General features: G+C 39.9%; 1 protein-coding gene across 1 annotated transcript in view; it reads left to right on the top strand.

Moving 5' to 3' along the window:
• The first annotated feature begins 3,847 nt into the window (after positions 1–3,847).
• The window catches only part of LOC139729129 (uncharacterized), a 41,462-nt gene continuing 21,309 nt past the window's right edge, over positions 3,848–24,000 (top strand). The window contains exons 1-2 of the mRNA XM_071640060.1: positions 3,848–4,371; positions 19,565–19,940. Coding sequence (XP_071496161.1) covers positions 3,848–4,371; positions 19,565–19,940 — 900 coding nt within the window. The remainder of the gene's footprint in view (positions 4,372–19,564; positions 19,941–24,000) is intronic.

Below are 24,000 nucleotides of genomic sequence, written 5' to 3'. Positions count from 1 at the left end.
TCAATGACCTCTTGCTAGATAAGTCAAGTTTTCTGGATGGAACATCAAATGTAATAGTTTAAATCATATTACCCCCACCATCGAAAGACAACAGGAGACTAATAAGTCGAGTTAAATATGTTCAATAACTTGAAATGTTTGTACATTTTAACAACCAAACAGTGAATCAAATCAATTTAAGGGAGGAGTTGTTTTTGGCTCCACGAAGATCTACCGCGTATAGGTGGGTGAAAATCTTTCGGCGCCTGGGGGCAAGACATCTTTACCCCTGCACAACAAGGAATGGTGATTGGCATAAATCAATGGATAACTGGGTCGCAGTTCCTCAACAAAGCCAACCGCTCAAAAAGATTTATACCAGCAATGCCCGCGGGGAAGATGAACATGGTTAAAGAACTTCGACGGGTGAGACAAGAGGTATGGAAGGAGATATTACAGTGGAGTATTGTCTGCTTTCTAGTGTGTACATGAAATACAACAGTGTGATTATACTGTTACAATTCGTCATTCCGAAGTTTCGTTAATCCAGAAATGAAAAAAAATCCTTATTCCGAAGGCTCGTTGATCCGAAAATGAAACAAAATTCGTTATTTCAAAGGTCCATTAATCTGAAATGAAAAAAAAAAAGGTTCGTAATTCCGAAGGTTCGTTTGAATGCCTCCTGTTCGTTTTTGGTTCAATGAACCTTCTGAATAACAAACTTTATTTTGCTTTCGGATAAACTAACTCTCGGAACAAGGAACATTATTTTATTTTTCGATTAACGAACCTTCGCAACGACGAACCCTATTTCATTCTCTGATTAACGAACATACAGATAGAGGCACAACATTTCTTCTTCTTTTTTTCATTTTCGGATTAACAAACTTTCCGAATAATGAACATTACCAGTTTTGCCACATTTATAAAGCATAATATTTGGTTACATTACTCCATATAATATATAAATGTTAATCGACATGACTTTATCTGGGCCCTGTTTCATAAAGCTGTTCGTAAAGTTACGAACAACTTACGAGCGACTGGTGATCAGTTCTGATGTGCTATACTTATCAGAATTTCCATAATTCAGCATAAGAACTGATCACCAGTCGCTCGTAAGTCGTTCGTAACTTTACGAACAGCTTTATGAAACACCCCCTGGTCGATATAGTGAACAACTACAACTAGCGTATTGATATTCTTCATTGTTCGCACTGAAGACGGAAAACTAAAAACAACATAGGAAATACAAGTGGTACAACAATAAAGGTGATATTCAGATTTGTATTGTTTTATTATTTGGGAACGTTTATGAGCTATTCAAATTGAACGTGTTCTATGAGATACATAAAGATGGGTTGAGAGAGTTATCTCTGACCACTTAGCCTAACCGAAGATACTAATTCAGTTTTGTGATTGACTACCTGTTACAGGTGGCCGGCTAACTGCCCTATTTCAGTCGTTTGCAATGGGCTTCATAAGTTCATGATTTAGTTCGCTTGTCGTAAAAGTAATGATAAAAGTAGCATCATACCACAGTTAATAACCATGTTCTGTGATAACAATATTCTGCACGTCGAAACTTTTAGTCTGTCATCACGACATTGTACTCTGTGTATGAGCCTAGAAAATGACGTCAGCAAACACGTCATCATGTTTTCCACCGAGCATAGACTAAGGAATAGGCAATGTTTTCCCCCCTAATGATTCCATATTCACACGGGTTCAAAATACGTTTAAATGGAAGATCTTAAAACGATTTCTTACTGTGCAAATAGAAATCAATTGGTCCCAATTCCTTTCCACAATGTGGATTAAAATCATTGCGCCCTCAATGTATGACAATAATGGCGTATTGAGGAGTATAGATTTTGTCTTGACGCTCGTTGAAAATGTCAGGACACAGATAAAGAGTCAAATAAATAAGAAGCAAGAATGAGGACGGCTTAATATGGCTCTTGGTAGCAAGAACAAAATCGCCCCCGAAAGGTTGCTCATAAAACCTCTAAAATGCGGCTAATTATGCAACAGATCGTCTTTCGACATAATATACCTTCCGATGAGAAGTGATAACCATGTCTGTTTTTGGAGTTCGTTATTTGAAAGGCGCTTGAGGCCCCAACCTCAATCCACCTCTGGATTCGTTTTGTTTTATGTTTTCAGATAATTCAGGCAGTGATTCCAACAAACTTTCCATTCATCCGACACACCTGCCATGCCTTTATGCCCAAAACGAATCAACAGAGTTGTTAAATTTATCAATTGTTCAAGGGAGCCTTGACATGATGTCTATCATATTCCTGTCCTCAGTTATTTGCAGCATTTTTTTTTCTGTTTTCATTTTCAGATTATAAATGCAACCCGGCAATTAAATGGATTCGAAACAACACCTGCTCTTCCTGCTTTCGGATAATTTGACGCAATAGCGCGGTCCATAGTAAGTTGAACCTGCCCATCATGAACGTAATTCAATGGAACAGACAAACCTGATAATTGTGTCAAAGAAAAATCTATCGAGATGCGGTGTAACTATCCCAGAGAATTGGCTTAGGCGATGAAAGGGGATCTACCCTCATGATACGGCTCGTGCACTTTGATATTATATGCTGCCTCTGGTCAAATATGAACTATATTCTATAAGAGCCGGCAAAAAAAAACCACCACCACCAACAACAACAACAAACAAAAGACCCCAATGCTGAACATGTTCTTTTCTTCTCCAATTATCTCGTTTTCCAATTTGCAGGTTCATAGATAGTGACAAATGAATCAATTAAATAATTAAATCAATGTAGCAGCAATAAATTGGCTTTCAATATGATACTACTTCTTACAGTAGTTTTCCATATGATTATCTTTTAATTTGGTACGGAGTATACAAAGCGTTTTTTTTTTCATGTTAACCATATTCAGACAAGATGCTGTCGTAATATGTATATGTCAATATGAATGTAACGTCTGCTGCTGATATGGGAATGGTTAATATATTCGCTACTCTTAAAATCTTCTTTGTATTGTGCACGTATGAGCGTATGCTACATTATACGTACTCGAATTTACTCGAGTTTCCGGACCATATGCATCAACATGAATGAGAAATCAAGAATTGTGAAACTTTAGGTATGCAGTGGCTATTCAAGATGTTTAAGTCTCTATCTAAAATGTATTCTTCATATGCAGGAGACAGCAGAACTGTTAAGATTTAACCTAAATTACTTTTTTTGAATTCCACACAAACCACATGCAAAGTAGGCATGTGTGCCATAACATTAGCGGATCAATTTAGAACTTACTACTTAGTCAAAAAAAAAAATAAAAAGAGTATCGTTGTGTCGAAAGATCCCCTTTAACATAATATTGCACTGTGCTGACGCACGTAACGTAAATCACAACTAATGATTAACCTCACAGTAAAACAAAAAGGGAGATAAACATCAACGAGTCATATTTCAGCGAGAGAAGGAACGGAATCAGGGAGAATAATATGTAGCAAGATGGACGAGCCGATACCATAAATATTCATTATTTTGTTTCAGTGTTGTCTGTATAGTGATCGCCCTCTACTCACACACAAACACACACACAGACACAGACACACACCCACGCATGTATCATCACACACAAACAATACACACATACAACCACACACCCCAACTCTTTCTCATCTTCACTCACTCGCTAACTCTGAAGTTGTCGGGAGTTCGCGACGCGCGCAAAATTAGAGGAAGCTTGTTAGTGTCGGACCAGGCGTCAAGGCGAAAGGACGTACGTGAAACACTCTGGGATTCAGTGCAGCATAGACTAGCAATCAGCAAACGTCTGTGTTCTCTTTGATGGATGGTGGAGGAGCAGGCTAACAGTTCAAATGGCTCATGGATCATCGACAACCGCCTCGCCTGTCTACCCATCGGGCATCGCCACGCCAGGGGGACGCTTCATCTCGTCCGATTTTATCGTCTATGCGAACTCGACCACGCAGGTCGTAGCAGACGATGGCGGCAACGAAACGCGGTGCTTCTCTGGATCTCCGGACTGCGTGTGGTTGTTCTACGGTCATTACAGCGACCTGACGCAGCTAGCCAGCGTCCACACCATCTTCGTGGCCCTTTTTCTCCTCATCATGGCCTTCGGGATGGCCGGTAACGCCATGGTCATCGGAGTCGTGTGGTCACACCGATCGATGAGGACGCCGACCAACTTCTACATCGTGAGTCTCGCCGTCAGCGACCTCCTCGTCATCACCTTCGTCATGCCACTCAAACTTGTCGAATACGGCGCGGACATTGACTACTCAATATTCAACACGGTCCTGTGTTCCTTCACGGCCTTCGTCATGCCTGCTTTCATATTCACCAGCATTTGGACTCTGGTGGCGATATCCGTTGATCGGTAAGATACGATCGCCTGGTCGACGGCTCTCAACAGGTTTTACAAAAATCGTCAATTTCTTTGTTTGTAATTTCCGTTCGGAGTTCACCCATTTTTGGTTTACGTCATTTTAAAACCTTTCGCACAGCTGGCCTTTTGATTATCCTTTGATAAATTACCACCAGTACATCCTCTTTTTTCGGCCTCTTTTCGCTTTTTTTAAACTAACGCTTTTCGTCCGCGGCTTTGTGTCCTTTAAACGATTGCATGGGATAATGATTACTTCATCCTTATTTTGTGAGTTTTTGTTTTTCTTGTCTTTGCCTTGTGGTCACGTTATGTGCCAAATGCTATGTCTTTGCAAAAACACAAGTTTGAAACCTTATTTCCAATAAGGGTCGCTGCAATGTATTAAGCCACTGCATATGGGATTAGGGTGTGCTATATACAAAGACCAAATATCCTACACTCTGCTAAGACTACCAGAAATAGCATATTTCGGAGACAACTGGTTAATATCCAGTCGGTGGTGGTGGTGGTGGGGGGGGGGGGGGGGAATGGGACTTACCATCCTCTTAGCTGGTAGAACTCTTTGGCATCGCACAATAGCGTGATGAAATTTCACCCCGAGATGGCATTCAGGATGATGCACGCCTGTGTCCAATTTCAGCTAAAATCAATTTTGTCAGCATCTGTGAGAAATAGAGGATGTTTTTTATCCCGTGTTTTCGGTAGTGTATACAGCCCCACCGACGTCTAAGAGAAAGGGTGAGAGAAAGAGAGAGAGAGAGAGAGAAAGGGGGGGGGGCAGGTGGGGTGTGGGGAGACCGGTCCTGTCTCACCTCTCTACAAGATAAAGTCCTACAATTACATTGTCGTAATTTTATCTACCACGTGATCAACCATTCGTTCGAAGATGAAAATGTACATTCCTGGTCCAATTCCCTTATACGATGTTCATTTTATCATGATTGCTACAATCCATGACACAGTTACCGCAATATTTTTCCATGAAATGTAAATTGGCATTGGCATTAAGATGCATTCATCCCCTTTTTTCTGATTTTTTTTTTTATATGTCATCACGAAACTTTGCTTTTATCAAATGAAAGCGAGGTTTTTCCTACAGAGTAACGTTTTGTTTTTTATGGAATCATAGAAATGGAAATAAGGAGTGTACTGTGGAATGCGCTTTTAAGGAGAAAGCCTATGTTTCGAGTTCTGCTATGCCATTGAATAAAGAGGACTACGAGTTGTTAACAGTCATTCTTCTCTGAGGAAATGTACAAGAACAAGAACAACAACAAACACTTTAAAAAAATGCAAAAAGAAAAACCGCACACACACGAAACAAACAGTTAGCTGCTCAGTTGAGAGTCGAGAGTTAGTTAAAAGCACGGACCAACGATGTAGCTCCATGATAAAAGCACACACGAACCTGCAAATAGTTAGCCAGCCGGAGTGTTCCCCGGGGAGTACGCGGGCGCACTGCCGACGCGGATTTTCATTCCAGACCTGAACAGTAACATCTGTGTGCGTGTTCTAGTTCTCCACTACACGGCTTCTCTCTGTTCTTCAAAGGTTAAACAGGATGTTATCAGTTAAATCATTATCATTAATACCACCATCCTTATCCAATATATTAACATTACAGAGATTATCATAATAATCGTTTAGTAAGCATTTGATTGATGACCAATGAGATGTTTCTATACTTTGTGTTCAGAAGTGTAACTTGGCGTAATCAAAATGACTCGATAAACGGCGATCAGGAAGATCAGCGCTTTCGGTCGACATGAAATAGGGTCTATACTATCCGTATGATGTGCTTGTCAGACTATTCATAGTAGTAATCTGTGGAACAGCACTACGGCAGCACATACACCTTGAGAAATTCAAACTATCTTATTGAATGCGACCACTCGCCGGACCAGCTGTACACACAAGAAAAGATCTGATGTACTGACATTTAATATTGGCAGCAACTGATTCCAGCAAAACAGACAATTTTTTTCCCTCTTTTCCTCATATGAGGAACTTTATTTTCCATGAAACTTCACATTTCACGTCATCCACAAATATACCAAATGCACGTTGAATAATTATTCTGACAGAAAAAAAAAATAACAAACGTAAATGAATGTAACCAGCTGAAATAGTGTTGTATTCTTCTTAATCCACTTTCATCAAATATTGACTGATTGCAATTTAAACTGATATGAAATCTTGCTGTCAAATCTTATACCTAAGAAATCATATTGAAAAGCAATCATTTTCTTCATCATTTTCTGTGACATAATTCCAATCAACAATAAATTGAGCACAATTCAGAGTAAAGTTTACTATATTTCATTTTTCTGGTACATATATGACATCCAATGACAATTATCTTTTTGATAAATATCAATTAAAATCTCAACAAATATTTTAAATTAAGCATGAGATTACTTTACAATACATTTTGAGTTTCTTGCATGTCAACAAGAATTGACTTGTAAGTTTCTTTAGAGTTAGACATAGTATACAACCTACCATTCCAAATTTCCCATTTAAACAAGGTATCTTTGCTGGACAATAAAACAAAAGTCTTCGGATGAATTCAAATCACACCTCGCAGAGACCATGGTAACTCATTAATCAAAGATGAACTCTAGCATCATAAATACATAGAATTATACCACCAAATCAGCAAGTCATGAAAACCTGACGATACGTTTTAATTTCTCGATGCTTTGGAACACCACCCAATTTTTTAGACAAGAAGTAGCACTCTGTCTCCAAGATCTCGAGAAAGGACTTGACGTTCGAAATCTTTTTGATAATTTTTGGATGTATACTTTCATGTCTTCAAGAGCTCAGTGCAACCCTCAATAACACAGCAAAATCGAATTACAAAGAAAGAGAGAGAGGGGGGGGGGGGTGGGAAGGAAGAAAGAGACCGACAGATATGCGTACAGGCAGCAGCTGATGGTATTCTTTGCGTTGTTGTCTTTGAGTTTTGAATAGCTGATGTCAATTCGCATAACATTTTCCAAAAAAAAAAAGAAAAAAGAAATAGTTCCTCATGAAAACTTTACTAAGAACAGAAAACAAGTCTGACGACATCTCATTCATTATGCAGTTACGACAATAAGTGATTGAATTTATTTTTAAAAATCCACACATGGACACACGCACACGCATACGCAGAAAATTGATATTACGGAAACATCGAGCTTGTTTCTTCAAAGCCAACCCAAGTCACGAATGCAGTGACTCTTACAGCGCCATACTCCATTAAAGTTCCGTAGTGTTGTAAAGAGATAAAATAAATCGTTTGTTTGGATGTGACAGACTTCATTAGACCCTATATGGGTGGAGATTGATGTATATTGGCGTTACGGTGACTGGATCTCAAACAAGTGTTTGAGCACCGTGGCAGAGTAAGCAAGGCTCTGGATTTTTAAACCGGAAATCATGGGATCATTTTCCCCGGCCATGCACATTCTTGGACAATGTCCTTCGTGATAAAAGCAGCACTCAATGCGATTATGGCAGGGCCTTTGGGAAATGTGTAAAAAGACAAAGAGTTTATACAAAAAAAACCCTCAAAACTCTTTTGTTCTAGTAACTTTTATGTTTTTCTTTCCAATTATGGCTCTTTCCTAATGAAGCAATGTTAAAAAGAGAACTCACTTTTTTCTGCTTCAGGAGTGTGACTGTGTGACAGACATGGCGCATTGGACGACACCAGCATTACTATTATCACCATCGATATTATTGTATAATTTTTCGCCACTTCTGTTAATGTATTCAAGCCGAATGCGATACGAGAAGTATCGCCGACATTCATACTGAGCCCAAATCGCCCCAAAGCTCATCTGACCACCTCCTCCTCGGATCTTCTTTAGCCTGATGGAGAATGCCCACAACCCATTTCAGACATTCGTCATCCATTCTTTGCCAACTCGGTTTGATGTCAGGGAAAGTAATTTCAGGAAATTCAGATTGGGGAGGCTTTACGATGAATGCATTAAGCACCAAGATATATATTGCATATAACGATGGCGAATCTTGTCAAAGTGAATTACCAAATCGCTCTTCCGTCACTGTCTTGATCAGTAACGAACATATAGAACGTGTAGAACGCCCACAGAATCACCCAGTTTCATCCTATATTTCACCTCATGCTCACAGTGACTAGGCCTACTGTCAAATTTGATCACATACAAAAGACGCACCAAACATATTATCCCAGACAGGAGGAGATAGAGAAGAGGGGTTGATTATTTGGAACTGTTGGAAACTAAGATACCCATTAAGTAATCTGTGGATCTGTGCGTGGCATTATTGCATTATTCAGTAACGCCGTAAGAAGAAAAGAAAAGAAAGGGAAGGGAAGAAATACACCAGGCGCTCTCTTATCAGTTCAAAATTGACGTTACTTTTGAAAGAAAAAGGGGTAAAATCCAGTGATTGTGCATCTTTTCTATAACATTCTTATCTTCTAGATGTGATGTTCCTTTATATTCAGGCAAGCAAACAAACAAACAAACACACTCATTTCTCCCTATACGAGTCAACGATTAGTAAAAGGAGCTGCATGAATCCTTTGGCAGCTTAAAAAAAAGAAAGGAAGAAAATTCGGCTCGCAAAGAATTCCACAGCGGAGCCATCGTTACCACCCCGAAGCGCTTATTACGTCAGAACCACTCTCCGTTTTCCATCTTGTCAGCACTGAACGGACAACACCACCAAGTATCCAAATTAACAGCAATTTATTTTGCACGAGCAAAGTGAATCGATTGGCCGCATGGTGTATAAAGTCTGATATCCCAGAAGGCATGGCGTATCGTCTGCCTTATTTCTTTCTTCATCCGCAAGAAATATCCTTCAGGTTTGCTAACAAGAATGGACAATTAAGTCTCGAATTTGGACACCTGTCGCTGTTTTCCCTTTACTCCTTGACAAGCTGCAGCATGAACATGATTTCCAGTAAAATAGAGAGCACCGACGTATTTTCATCTTGTATCAAGAAATATACAAGTCCCTCATCTGGAGCCACATAAAGAGAGAGAGAGACATCGTTGACGGCAGCAAATATGCCGTGATCAAATTACAAAGCTCGTGAAACTTCAATACAAACTGGTAACACGCTACATTATGTTATACATGTCTTTGTCCTTCATACGTTTTGACGTATATCTCTAAACCATTTACGGACGAAGTGTATAAAAGCTGCGAGAATATTGCCATCTAACAAAAGCCCCTTATTCAGTCAATGATGGGGTTGTAAGGTCTAGGGAAAACAAGGATGATAGACGACGACTCCAGTGGAGAAGAGTGATGCTCTTATCAATAATAACCGAAGGTGTTGTAAATGAGAACAGGAGAATTCGGTAGAATTTTGTCATCTTGTCATGGTGACAAAACAATTGTAGTGGCTGTTAATTGCGTCGTAAATATTTGTAATATAATATTCAATGCATAATATCCGTGGCACCCAGACACTTTTTATCTAAAAGCCGATGCGTGCCGCCAGAAGATGTGCAAAACACGAAATTTGAACTTTGGAAGGGAAATATCCTATCGTGTTTAATGCGATTACACGCAGTATCATTTGGTTTGGCGAGATGTTTTCGTATTTTTTTGTTTGTTTTGTGCTTCCGTTCAAAATCGGCAACAGAATACGGGAAGAAAAAAAAATGAGATCACGTTAAATTGGATGGGATCTATTGTAACCCATGCCATATGTAGGTATTAAGAATTACCGGTATGCCGCTTTTTCATGATGTTTTTGTTCATGTAATGTATTGTGAACATGTCAAAGTTCTCTGTGGACAGCCTGGTCACTTTAGAAAAGTGCTATGCTATGATGTTCGTCATTGCATACAGCATAAAAATAATGGATTAAAATGTTGCCAGTAAAGATGTGACCCGTTTAGCTGTTTTGGGGAAATTACTTTTAGGAAAGGTTATGGATGCAGTCACTAGGCTGTTTGTGCAAGTAGCATTTTCTTTCGGAAAAACTTTTACCCAGACGTCTAAATGTCGGGTGTCTATATGAACACAATTGTGACCAAAATGAAAGAAAAACAACAACTGAAAAGCATATTAATCATTTATGGCAAGTCATTCGCGAAAAGACCGTGCAAGGCACCCTATATCCCATTTAATTTATTCTCACTTTCTGAATATTTTTGTATCAACTTCGATCAAGATGAAATCTCTCTCGGTTGAAAATAAAAATTGTTTTGAGGTGAGTCATCGGAAAGAACGACAATAGTAGACATTTCCCACTAGAATCATCATGCTGAATGCCGTTGAATCTATTTTGCTTCCATACAAGCCCTAACAGCAAACATTACATGGCAATGCATTTAAAAATGATAACTTTAGTATATATTTCATGTAGATATAGATATACATGTATGTATGTATGTATTTATATTCATATGACATTGTTACAAGCATCAGTATTATTGTTGTTAGCAATTCGCAAGATTTAACTTAAACGGCCATGGAAATGTGAGTAACGCCCAAAAGGTGTCAAGCTGATCTTTTAACGAACAAAATCAACAAAATCAATTAAAAAAAAAAGTCTTATCAAGGGACCATGTTCCATTGCGTGTATAGACCGATTCGGTTTGGATGCTGTTTTTCATGCTCATGTCTATATCAGCCATAACTGGGGGGGAGGGGGAGGGGGAGGGGGGGGGGGCCTTCGGTATGCATAACAATAGTTAGTTTATGCACTGACAGAGCAATGTACCTGACTCATTGCATAACCTGTTGAATCATCTTTTCTTCTAATGTTGGAAGCACCCCAGTGATGGCTGGCATAAGTTACAGTGTTTTAAAACCGGATTGGTCTACACACGTCCTCTCAAATCATCAAGCTCAGTTTGCTGAGCAAACAAGAGAGGGCGCGAAAATGATTGACTATAGGAATGGTGTGCACATCGTTCAAAGCTGAGATCGCGCATCAAGAAAGGTGCATTCTTGTTGTTAAAAAATTGGTTTGTTACAAGCATTCTTTATGAGATACTTAATCTGCGCGCGCGCGCGCGCACACACACACACACACACACACACACACAAAGCGTTCAGTCTTTATTGGGTCTGGCTACTTTGTTCATCATGCCACTTTTTCGTTAACGCTTGAAGTCATCTTATTTATATGGTACATTTTCATCGACTTTCAATATCAAAGATAATATCATCAACTGAAAAAAAAAGAAGAACAACTTGACTTATGATTTTTGTCGGCAAACGGAAATGAGTTGAATTCTAACGCCCCAATCAATTTGTTACTTGAGTATCTATACAGGTAGTTGAAGCAATTTAGGAGAATCATATTTCATGTGAGATATGAATTCTGTCCTAACTATCGACACAGCTCACTTTAAATGTCAAAGAACACCTAATGTTGCAATTAATCATAATTGTGTCCCAAAGCTCAGTTTCCTGACAACTCCATCATTTCACCCCGCCGCCAAGGGGAGACTATACATGACAGTATAGCAAATGTCAGCGCAATACCTAAATATCCATTTACATGCCAAAATCTCTTTCAGTTACGCCCGCTCGATTATGTGAATCATAGAGTTTATGAAATTAATATGACAAAAACAATAAGTATACCAACCCGCATGGGATCGCTCGATAAGAAGAATTGTGTCTAGGATGCATCAGGCTGAAATCACGACTTGCACGACAGCGAACGAGTTTGTTTATTGATTTTAAATGTGGTCTTTGAAATTAAGACCAAGATTTCATATGATGAATTCCTATGGACATTTAAGAAAATATCGAAACAATAAACGGAGATCTGATTAATTCCGACTCACACGCGCAGACGATCTACCACGGATATGAATATATTCCGCTGTGGCGCGCGCACCACGGAGGCGCTATATTTTCATGGTCGCATAACGCCAGTCAACACGGCCGCATATTGGCGGGACAGCTTCGAAAACAATCAGTCGACAGGTTTGGTATTGCAAAGCGATGCCTACTCACAGACATTGAGGAGTGAAAAAAAAACACATCGCCAGCTTTGCTGATGATAGATCGATTTCCCCCCTTTTTTTTCTTTTAATTGCAATTCTGAAACACTTCCATTGAGTGGTTTACCATCCCGGGCTGGGGTGGTATTTGGGGAGGGCGTTTGACGTTTAGGAAGAGTAATCATTGTTGCTGAAAGCATTGACAGTCAGCTGCAAGAAGTGACACGGATTTCATTGATGCTTTCTGTTCTGCAGATCGCGTTAATCGGAGAGTCTACTTATTGACCCACTTGCAGAAAAAGCATAAAGCAGAGGAGCAATGAACAAAGAGCTCTTATTACGCAGGCCTGATCATAATCTAGACACATGCTCAACAAAATCGTGTGTTTCATGGAACAATATATTTCTCTATGTCGATGTTACTTCTTTTGTATGGAAACAATGTACAAAGACTGCAGATCCCTTGATAATATATTTGATTGTTTGGCAAAGGTCACCTGAATCCTAATTTGATCGAACAGAATATTATTTTCGAGGAAGTGAGATTGATCTAACGCTAAAGCCGCCACGAAATTATAGCTTTTTTCATAAAGTCACAATAATATTCTTATGCTTCCTTAGTCGTCCCAATAAAGAATGCAATCACGACTTAATTACGCATTAAGACAATTCGTTCAGTTAAAGTTTGAAATTCCAGCCATGGAAATAGATTCCGCGTCATACGAAATATATCGGTGATTACAGTCATATTTACTGCAGAGAACACGTACAGATTCATTTGGCTCTCGTGGTATACCAACTGCATGGGCCATTTGTGAAAATGTTTGTCATTGCCATAGTAAGTGTAATTATGAAACTATGTAACTCACGATAATGTCTGTTTATGAATGTGAAACTTTTCTCTGCAAGACTTGTTTTTAATGATGTAACGTAATTTATTTTGATCAATCATGCTGTAAGAGTATTTTTACTTCATATTTGCGCACGATTATTCAACATTTCCCGCTTCATTCATCTAACATTTAAATTCAATTTAATTTTCAATTCAGAAGGATTTTATTTCCATGTAAAGTACTACAAAGTACTACAAAGTACTACAAATTAAAGTCATTTGCTAATCGAAGAGTATTTGCTTAAAAAATATAAATGGAGTGCGAACCTACTAAGTATAGCATGTACTTCACCAGATGTAAATGAAGTACTGAAACCCTTGTATAAAACTAGACAATCACATGGATTCAATTCAGTAAAGGTTCTCACATATAGTCTCTAGTAATGCCAGGGAAGTAATTTAGCCTGCGCAAAAAAAAAAAAAAACTTGTTCGAAAGCTGAGAGGGGTCTTGCAAGCGATAAGTTTTTGTCAAATGATGGACCGTACTTTTTTGTTTTGTTTTGTTTTGTTTTGTTTTTGATATGTGGACCAGGCATTCATGCCCGTTTGAATATTTATGAGCAACCATCTCTTAAACTCAAATCTCCAATTTTCTCATGACTTTGCCGGCTCTTCTTGGGGATTTGTGATTAGGTACGATGATGAAGATTTCAGGTAGGCAATCGGGCATAATTCTCGTCGTCTTATTTCCCATCTAGTTTTCATTTCTACTTTTTTTCTTCCTTAACGACCAAAGTACTCCGTATACATTCGGAAGATTGCCAGCCAGCCATACGAAAGCAAACGAAAAGCTGATGAAAAGTGACGTGCGTAAAGTGCCTGCTTGATTGAAGTACATCAATCGAGGCGCGCGTCACTGGAAGGTGATGTCAGAGGTAAGGGTGGTGGGTGAATCCAGGCGGTGCAAGCCAGATTATGGTAGATAACCGATGACCTTGGCGGCGGATAGAACAAATTGCCTCGCTCATGTATTCTAAAGACAGTGTGGAAGAGCGAATGATGTTGTTACCTCCTCTAACGGACACGTGCGCTTTATCATTGTGAATATGCAGCATACCAGTGTTTCGGGGCGAAATGTGGATTGTGGAGCTCGGATGAAATCCGACACGAAATTGATGCTGGCAATGTACCGCGGCGATCGTCCACAGAGAATGCTTCTCGCCCGAGAGCTTGGCATCTGTGATACGACCGTGTTTTGACAGATCAGAACTTTATTACCCTCTTATGAAATCGAGTTACACTCATTTTGTGGTGTCCCAAGCACAATTCGCCGGGTTGTTGAGGGTTAACAATGTTGAATTACCATGAAGCTGACGAGATAAGCTGTCTGGAAGCCACCAATGATCACGTCCCTCAAGTCTTAGTCTAGAATGTCTGATGACGGCGTGATACGAAACCTGAATGCGCTGTGACTCGGACGAAAAGACGCAGACACATTAGAATCTATATAACTCGTTCTATCACCACCTTACAGCGTAACGATAATCAAAGCTTGAACCCCCCCCCCTTCAACAAGAAAGAATGTCTCTTGAACTTTACGTCATATTCACAAGTCACAATCGGCTCCGATGAGTGGGTAGAGTCCAGCTCATCATCCCCGACGCCCTCACGGTGCTTGGCCCTGTAGGGATGGATGGCCGGAAATCAGCACTTCTTGTTTGGCGGCTAGTCAGTGGGTGTAGTCATTAAGCAGCCGAGGATACCCGACTGTCTCAGGTGTTCTTGTGCAGCCCTCATCAGTGTCAAACGTTTTCGGACGTGCATTTCTCAAGGCAAGGCAAGGCAAGGCAAGGCGATCGCCGATGAAAAGGGCGATTAGCCTTACGAAAGGAGAAATTACTCCGATGTGAAGCTGATGTGGAGTGAGGTATTGAACAAAAGCACAATATTACGCTAATAAAACTGAAAGCAAAGCAAACAGACATCCATTTTTTTTTAAGAACACGTGAATGCAACTAAGTTGATGAGCATGGTGTCCTACTCATACAATGTATGATAAAGCAGCAATCGGTGCGCACACACACATACGCACACACACACACACACACATACGTATACTTCTCTATATTATATATTATGTGGATGTAAACACATAATGAGCATCATGATAGCACATACGTATAAAATACAAAGTGCACATGCGCTCGATCCACTTTCTGAGAAGACATTCAGCCATCCCACCCCTGAGGACGCACATACTCGACGTTCAACCACAGTGGCATCAGTGCCATCCATTTCCACTCATTGTTTGTGTACAAACGCCTTGAGTGCTGTGATGCGGGGCACAAGAATATGAGTAATCAGTCTAAGAGCGCAATATTTCGTCGTACTATATTTTTTTAAGGTTCTTATCCACTTGATTATTTACAGCTCTGCTGCTTTCTTATCTTAGTTTTCAGTCCAAGATCTTTCTCTAGATTATAATAGATTGTCCTTCCATGACTGGATGCTCATGAAACCTAAATCCCTGAGTAAAGCAAAGTGTTAAATTAGACGCTCAGTGGCCGGGTATGCACATCAGTTTCGACGGGCCTCAAAGGAACAAGATTACAAAGCAAGCTTTTAGCTGTTTTGATGTTTGTTTTGTTTTGTTTTGATTTGTTTTGTTTTCGTTCCATTGCCATACAAAAGAGAGCAGATAAGACTGGCATTAGCTATTTGAATATCAGTTGCCATCTACGGATTAACTCTGTCTGTGGAAGTGAGTCAAACGTGCACACATTTCACACAAATACCTAATAAACACAGGAAATAAACGTGGCACAAAGAGGGTTAACAATGCAATTACAATTAGCACAGTCTCGCTGGCAGAAAATGGTCGCGAATCTTTCATCGCCAGATAAGAGGACAAACAGAGTATGTCACAAAAGCACTGAGCCAAAACGAAAAAAAAATGGACCTGTATTTCTTTCTTTTTTTTTCACGCTAACTTTGTAGCTCCTAATCCCGTAAGTGAGAGAGCGCGACTCTTCACGGCTTCAATCATGTCGGCCGTGAACTTCGCCGGGGAATATCTAGCGTCGGGAATGGAGGAATGGAGTCATTCCACATCAATATTCATTGGCCATGATTTTACCCCGCGCCGTTCACGCGTCTTGCCTGCTCGTCTTTCACTGCTCGGTGTTTGCATAACGCCAATATATTGGGCGTTCACCTTTTTTCTTTTTTTTTTTTTTTTTTTTTTTGCTCGCAGATCGGCATTTCGCAACTGTATTGTTTACACCTCGCAATGATACCCCCTCACTCTCCCTCTTTTCTTCTTCTTCTTCATCATCGTCTTCTTCTTCTTTTTTCTCTCCCACTTTCTCTTCCTTTCTCTCTTGCTGTCTTTTTGAGAAAAAAAAATGATCAGGCACTGGCCTCTTGCCTGTATATAAGTTTTGTTTTTCACGTCTCTCTTAAAGTTCGTTGCTGGCCACAATTTACAGACGAACGTTAATCGTCAAACTGTAAAAACAACAAACAAACAACAAACAAGCGTGTGTCTTTGCATGTGTTTGTGTGTTTGTGTGTGTGTGTGTGTGTTTCTGATGTATGTGTACGCATGCCTCGTGCATGGACTTGCTTTCGCTCTCTCATGCCAACTCCAAAGCTATACAGCATCCTATCCAGCAGCGTGGCGCCACGAGGCATTGTCCCGTCCAATCCCAGCCTCCCCTACGTCACACCACGAACTCCCCAACCTTTTGTGGTACGCCACCAGCGGGTAGATAAAAAAAAAATAGCCCCCAAAACTGGGAGTGGCAAGCTGGGATGACAGAACGTAATCGACACGGGACGTAGCCGCAGTGGGGTGGGAAGATGGACTGTTGAGGTTTGTTCCCGCATCGTGAAGGGTCGAAGCGTGTGCTTTCATCATCATCATCATCATCTGAGCGCATTAATTTTATCTGAAGTTTGTACACAGATGGCTCTTTGAGGAATAATTCTGTACTTTATTTTTCTTATTTGTTTTGTTTTAGGAACCGGGCGATCATGCGTAACTGATGAGGAAGGGATGGGGGTATGATATCCACGTGCATAGACAGGCAAATGTCATGCTTGATAACACGAAGATCTCTCTTTTCCAATAATACAATGATTTTGAACGAATAGTTTCATATATGCATGTTTACACCTTTTATTTTGAACTGTATCTGGAAAATATGTTAAAGTGGAAACAAAATTTGATTTGAATATGAATATTGAATTGAATATGTCCAGCTGCGAATTACGCGAATGATCCATGTTACAATCTAAGTCTCTATAATACTTTAAATGTGAAATGAGGGACAATGCTTTTAATACAGAATGGTGATAAACACTGAAACAAAATCAAACTTTACATGATGATGAAGATTTTGGCCTCGTTATACATGTTTCATACCCCGGATTTTCCTGTGTCGTTTATCTTTTGTATTTACTGTATCATTTCATTTTCGGGAAGTTTCATACCGGAAGTAGAACCGTGGTGTGAAAGCCATGGGTGCATTGAAATTCATGGATTCGTCTTCGTTTATCCGACACGTAGTCATAAACTATGTAAGCCCTCATTCCACTGACCATCGGAGTCTCTTGCGATCCCCAAAATGTAAAAATTTCAGCGCTCCAACGAGTTCCTATGAAATCTGATCTGACAATCTCCAGAGACTCGCATAAAGGATCACCAAAAGGCCCCAGAATCAAGACTCAAGTTAACCTGTCCGATGGCTGTTTAATCATCGGAAACTCGTCTTCAGTGTCAGACATGTTGGATGGTAATCTGATGAGGCAAGATCGTCAGATGAGGATCACGCGCGACATGTCTGACACTCACCTGATAGTCGACCAACCAAGTCGGATTCATCAGACTGCGATCCGATACATTTCGGTTGATGGCCGGAAGCAACAAACTTTGCTTCCGAAGGGTGACCGATGAGGAAAAAAAAATCTGTGGAATGGGGGCATTAGCTCTGAGCTGAATTCCTTCATCGGACAATCTATAGTCTCGTCGCATCACGCTTAACATGTCTGACACTAACGTGACAGTCGACCAACACGTGTCGGATTCATCAGACTGCGATCTGATACACTTCGGTGGGTGGCCGAAGCAAAAACTGTGCTTCCGACAAGTGGCAAATGAGAAAGAAAAATCCCTTTGGAACGGGGGTATTATGTATACAGCATTTCATGAATCCTCGATTCTGATTGATTGAAATGAGCTTCAGGAATTCAACAATTGTCTGTAGTTTTATAGTACCCAGACTGCCCTATAGTATCAAACCGCCCCATAGCATTTAACTGCCCTCTATTTAATTGGTATGTACGCGTTATGACACGGACGTGCGTATACATGGCGTGCATGTATACTGTAAACGCTTGCCTTCCATTGTGCGAGAGATGACCCTTGACCGACGCGATCGTAATTCAAACGTCTATGGCAGCGAAGGAAAAATTAAATCTCTTTCAATTCTTTTTCCGCAAAGAAAAGATATATACAGCTTTTATTAGGTGTATTGTTACTAATATTGCCCCTTGGGATCTCGACCTCATGGCATGATTCCCGGAGCAAACTCCTCGGGCCATAGCACGGAGTTGAGATCTCTCCGGGTGGGGCAATAATGTACAGATGTACCACAATGCCCCGAGCAGTTCATCGTATTAAATCTGTGTAATCATACCGTATGATAAAACGCTGTTGAATGATGTTTAAAGGGGAAGGCTAGTAACTGATCAGTGGGAATCAGTGGAAATGCTGGGAGATGATTGTTCCAATCCTTATGGGATTCATTCAAGAGTTCATTGTATATATATTGTTGTGTGAAAATGATTTGCTTCAGAATGGTCTCATATTCAAGTAATGTGCAGATTAATGCTCCGTCACTGACCAGGGACGCTAACCTGGAAGCATTAAACTGCACATTACTTGAATATGAAACCATTCTGAAGCAAATCATTTTCACACAACAATAGATATACAATGAACTCTTGAATGAATCCCATAAGGATTGGAACAATCATCTCCCAGCATTTCCACTGGTTCCCACTGATCAGTTACTAGCCTTCCCCTTTAAAGCTCTTGGCTCGTAAAGAAAAGCCTTGGGTTCGAATCCTGACCGGCTCGTGAATCCTCGAAAAGGATAATTATCTCGACCAAAGTGTATGAATAGTGGGTGCCCAACGTTTGGGATGGTCCATGATCGTAATCTCAGGGTTCTCTGTGAAAACAATGCTGGCAATGAAGGGCCACTCTAAACAAACAATGCATGCACTCTGATTAATATAATTAACACAGTTGCAAAAGCAATATCTTAACTCACTCTTGTAATCATTCGATCCTCTTGTTTGTTTGTTTGTTTTTTCGTTTCCTTGCAGATATCTCGTCATTATCCATCCACTGAAGGCGCGGTCCTTTAACACCCGATCTCGGGCTCTTCGCACCATCGGCATCATCTGGTTCGCCCCCTTCGTCCTGCTCTCTCCCTACTTCTACCCGTATCAGACCCTCCGCTACTACTTTCACAGCAACATGGGCACCATCCGTCGGCTCGTGTGCACCGACCGTTTTTCCGATTTTGGAAAGGTGTTCGGGATCTGCTACAACCTCTTCTTGTTCGGCATTCTCTTCGTCATCCCCGTGTTCCTGCTAGGGTTCAGCTGCGGCTCCATCGCCAAGCGGTTGATGAGCCTCACGGAGGATGAGAAGATGCTGAAGAACTCGGTTAGAAAGGAGGAGGCCAGCCGTCGAAAGGTCAGTAATTCATTCATTCATTCATTCATTCATTCGTTTTATTTCATTCTTCAGATAAACAATTGTAAAATAGCAAGCAGTCATATATACACAATATGTACAGGTATAAAAATGTTAAGAAAAAAAAAATTCAGCAATCAAATACAGTAGAACAAACAGAGTCCATTTTAATAAAGAAAAATGAAATAGGATGTGTGATATCAGTAAAAGCCTGTGAGGCTTGACAGGTAGATACACCCATTACGTACACACAAAAATGACTACAGCACAAAATTACTCAATGTATGTTTGTGTGTGGACGTGAGTGTATAGATGTGTGTGCATATGAATGTTTAACAGGAGGTTGAGTTCAACATAAAAAGACAAAAGATGGAACTTATACTTAGTTTTAAATGAGTTCAAAAATCGGATATTGCGTCACGATGGAGGCAGAGAATTCCATATAATTACTGCTGTCCCCTGCTTTGGCCACCGTTTTGCGACCTCATTCATACATCTTGTCCTTTCTTACTTTTTTCTTCCTTTCTCTCTTTCTTCCTTCCTCTATCTCTCCCTCTCTCGCTCTCTTTAAATGTGGATCACATATTGATCGTTGAAATAGTTTACAATGCTCTCAGAATGTGTGTCATTGTAATGATGCATAAATTTGTTACCTGTTATCTGTATCTCAACCTGATTACCTGTCGGGAGTACGAAAGCAATCATAGCGGCGAAGCTCATGGTTGTAGTTTGGGGCCATTTCACGCTTTATAGGCAAAAGGTAGCGACGTTACCGTCACATTTATATAAGCATGAAAGTCATCAGGCACGTAGGTTTAAACTAACGATCGTGCTTTGCACTGAATTACTTTTACCTGGAGACGTGGGTCTGTAAATCGTGTTATGTGGGACAGAAACGGGGACAATTATATTATATCTTCCTTTGTCTCCTGCACTGTTAAATCAAGGGGTCTTGATCTGTGTTGCCTGAACGTAACGATTCCAGCTTGTCAACAACTTGATGGCATATATACCAATACCGTGAGTTGATATCACAAAGTCGCCGAGGATTGATTGTCTGATTTTGGTATACATTTCCAAGACTCAAAGCGCCCCCCGCGATATGCACGTTGCAATTTAAAAGAAAAACAGACTTTTTTTTTTGTAGGGATAGGAGGAAAGGGATAAACACACCTGTGCGAAAGTCGGCTCTGACGCTTAGATGCAACAGGAAATGGAGGTGATTGCGCTTCAAACGCAACGAAGGTCATTTTAAAACGACATAGTTACGTGCTTCTAACCACACAGAAATATTTCAATCGCGAAGTATCCCCACATTTTGAAGTTTGTAGAGGAGGAAGTTAAGGCATGAAGCGTTTGATCAATATCGAATAATTTACTTTTCAATAAATCATTCATGTCATCAGGTTTGGATGTCTTTCTCTTTTTAAAAAAAATAATCAATGTGGAAATGTTTTACAATCTATATCTGAAATAGATATCATTTAAAATATTCTCAAGTTATTTTCATATTTCTCACGAAAGTAGCACACATCTTAGGTAACGTGGTATCAGGGGCAGTACAAAAATATCACACATTAATTGTCCTTTACATGACGTGCTCTCTGCTGCGACTCAACATAAAGGATTCATTCTATGTTGAGAGCGTTAAGTCCGACACGGCGTTACGATCACTGATTTCTATAAGAAGTGGCCCATGCACTCTGTACGAACAACTGGAGTCAACACCTCCGTCTTATCAGGCGCACTCTATGGGACTTTGCACGTAGATTTTTTTTAGTTTGTTTGTTTGTTTTTTCAGTAGACTTAAACTTTCAACTTTAAACTTTCAACAACTTTAAACTTCAACTTTCAACTTGAATTGAATTGAATTGGGTGATGTACGTGGTAAGATGGCGGCATGCACGGTGGCTTCAAAGAGATTGGCCAATGAGATATCCAGATACCTCCTATGCAGATCAGTGGTTGTGACCCTGCGTTACATATTCATTTTGTTTTTAAGATACAGACAACATCATAGCATAACCCAAAACATACTCAGAGAAACAAAAATATCGTTAGGTTTATGCTTTTAGTCTAGCCTTACAGGGTAATTCCCCACCATTTTCAAATTGAATAATTGGTAGGTCAAAATGGGACCTAATTTAATAAGAAAAAATATAGAATCACTTGTTTCAACTGCTTTCAATAAGAATTGATGTTACTCACATACAACATTAGAGAGGGTATGTTTTCAACACCTTTTTTTTTCATTTGTTGGTTTTCACGCAATTTTTAAATGAAAATAATGTTTTTCGTCGAAAAATTGGCAGCTACATCTATTTCCTTCTATAAGGCCAGTGTTACTAGCTTGCTACAATACAGCAATGATTTGATGACAATGACACCGATCACTCTTATTGATTTCATGCTGAAAAAAAAAGAAGAAGTAAGGAAGATTTACCCGTGGTATGTAAAGTTCCATTAGAGAGTTCTGAGGTAGTGGATGACGTCATCACATTTGGCAGCGTGCATGTGGTGGCTGTGACTGATATCATGTTTAAAACGACATGTGGAAATTCCATAAATCTCTCGGTAAGGTCCAGTTTGTGTCTGTGTGCGTGCGTGTTTTGTTTTTTTAAGAAAACCTCTGTCGCTCTGTTTCATAAGTAACGGTCAGCTTGAACATAACAAAGAATTCCAACTTGAAGGTTGGAATTCAGTCAGCGTCTTAAGTAGCTATATCCCGACAAAGGATAGAGAGAGATGGTGATATATATATATATATATATATATATATATATATATGAGGAGAGAGATAAACTGTTTCTGAGATAGTCCTTATCATATAAAATCTCATCAAATTTGCAATCACTTCAAGAGTGTTACGTTCTTTCGTTTCGGATAAGGACTCGTGTAGGTACGAGTAGTGTGTTTCCAGCTGAAATGAGGCACATAGCTTACATTAATACCTTCAAGAAAAGCTTGCGTTCTTGTGCCTACTGTTCAGTTGAGGGTTTGATTGGTTTGATTGAAATTCGTGATTGCCGCCCACTTGTGTAAGATGAAATGAGTAAATGGGGAACAGTGTTAATGCAGTTTAAAAATTCTGAACTAAAATGTTATGGAGCGACAGTGTCGTGTCAAATATTACGTCAACACATTGTGGGCGAGGGGCGCTGTTTTGCTGTAATCATGGACGAGATGATTATCGTTATTTTTGTCCTTGTTTCAGAAACGTAGTTCCAGCTTGCTTTTTTTTTTCTTGTCCGAAGAGGAATACAATTGAGCTATCGGTTACGGTTTGTAATTCAGAAGATTCGTTAATTCGAAGGTTCGTAATTCCGTTCAGTTCATTGTAATAACAATAGTACTAACTTTTTTTTTTTCATCTTCGGATAGACGAATCTTATTTCATCTTGGGACTATAACTGAATCTTCGAAATAACTCCACAAATGTTTGCATTAACGAATCTAACTATACTGAATCAATGTATTTTGGATTAGCGAACCTTCGGTCGGAATAACGAACATCACTCGAGTTATCAACGTGATTACAACTGAGGAGGAGGGGTGGTAATTTTGTAATTGCAAAAAAATCAGGTGCGCTGCGGCAGTCATCTCTATAGGCAACGGCAGCCGCTTGGAGTGCCGGGAATTAATTGTTCCCGACCCTTTCTTTCCTTCTCTCTGTCTCGTGCGAAAGGCACTGTTGTCAGCGATGCATTGTCGTTCCCTCACGTCAACAAATTTGATCATAAGGTTTACATTCTGCTGTGATCCTCTGTTAAAAGAATAATGGAAAATGTATTGTGTATGTCTATCTCCATACAAGAAGGGGAGGCACAGTTACGGACGATTACCCAAACACATGTTGATAAGGTCATAATCCCTCTAAAAGATGTTTGAAGAGGGTAAAGTGTACAACATTGTATATACAAATTAGTTTGTGGTCGGTCGGCTGGTCGGTCGGGGCGGATTGGCGGTCTATAGGAAATGCTGCCATTCAAACTGCTTCTCCAGTTTTCAAAAGATTCAGAATAAATTTGACCCACGTTGAGCTCAATGTAAACTGAAGACA

The sequence above is a fragment of the Diadema antillarum genome, unplaced genomic scaffold, assembly GCF_040938485.1.
Source record: "Diadema antillarum isolate AM-2024a unplaced genomic scaffold, OU_Dant_1.0 seq00000218_RagTag, whole genome shotgun sequence".
NCBI lineage: Eukaryota > Metazoa > Echinodermata > Echinoidea > Diadematoida > Diadematidae > Diadema > Diadema antillarum.
The sequence above is the reverse complement of the archived record's forward strand: the minus strand, read 5'-3'. Positions and strand labels throughout refer to the sequence as shown.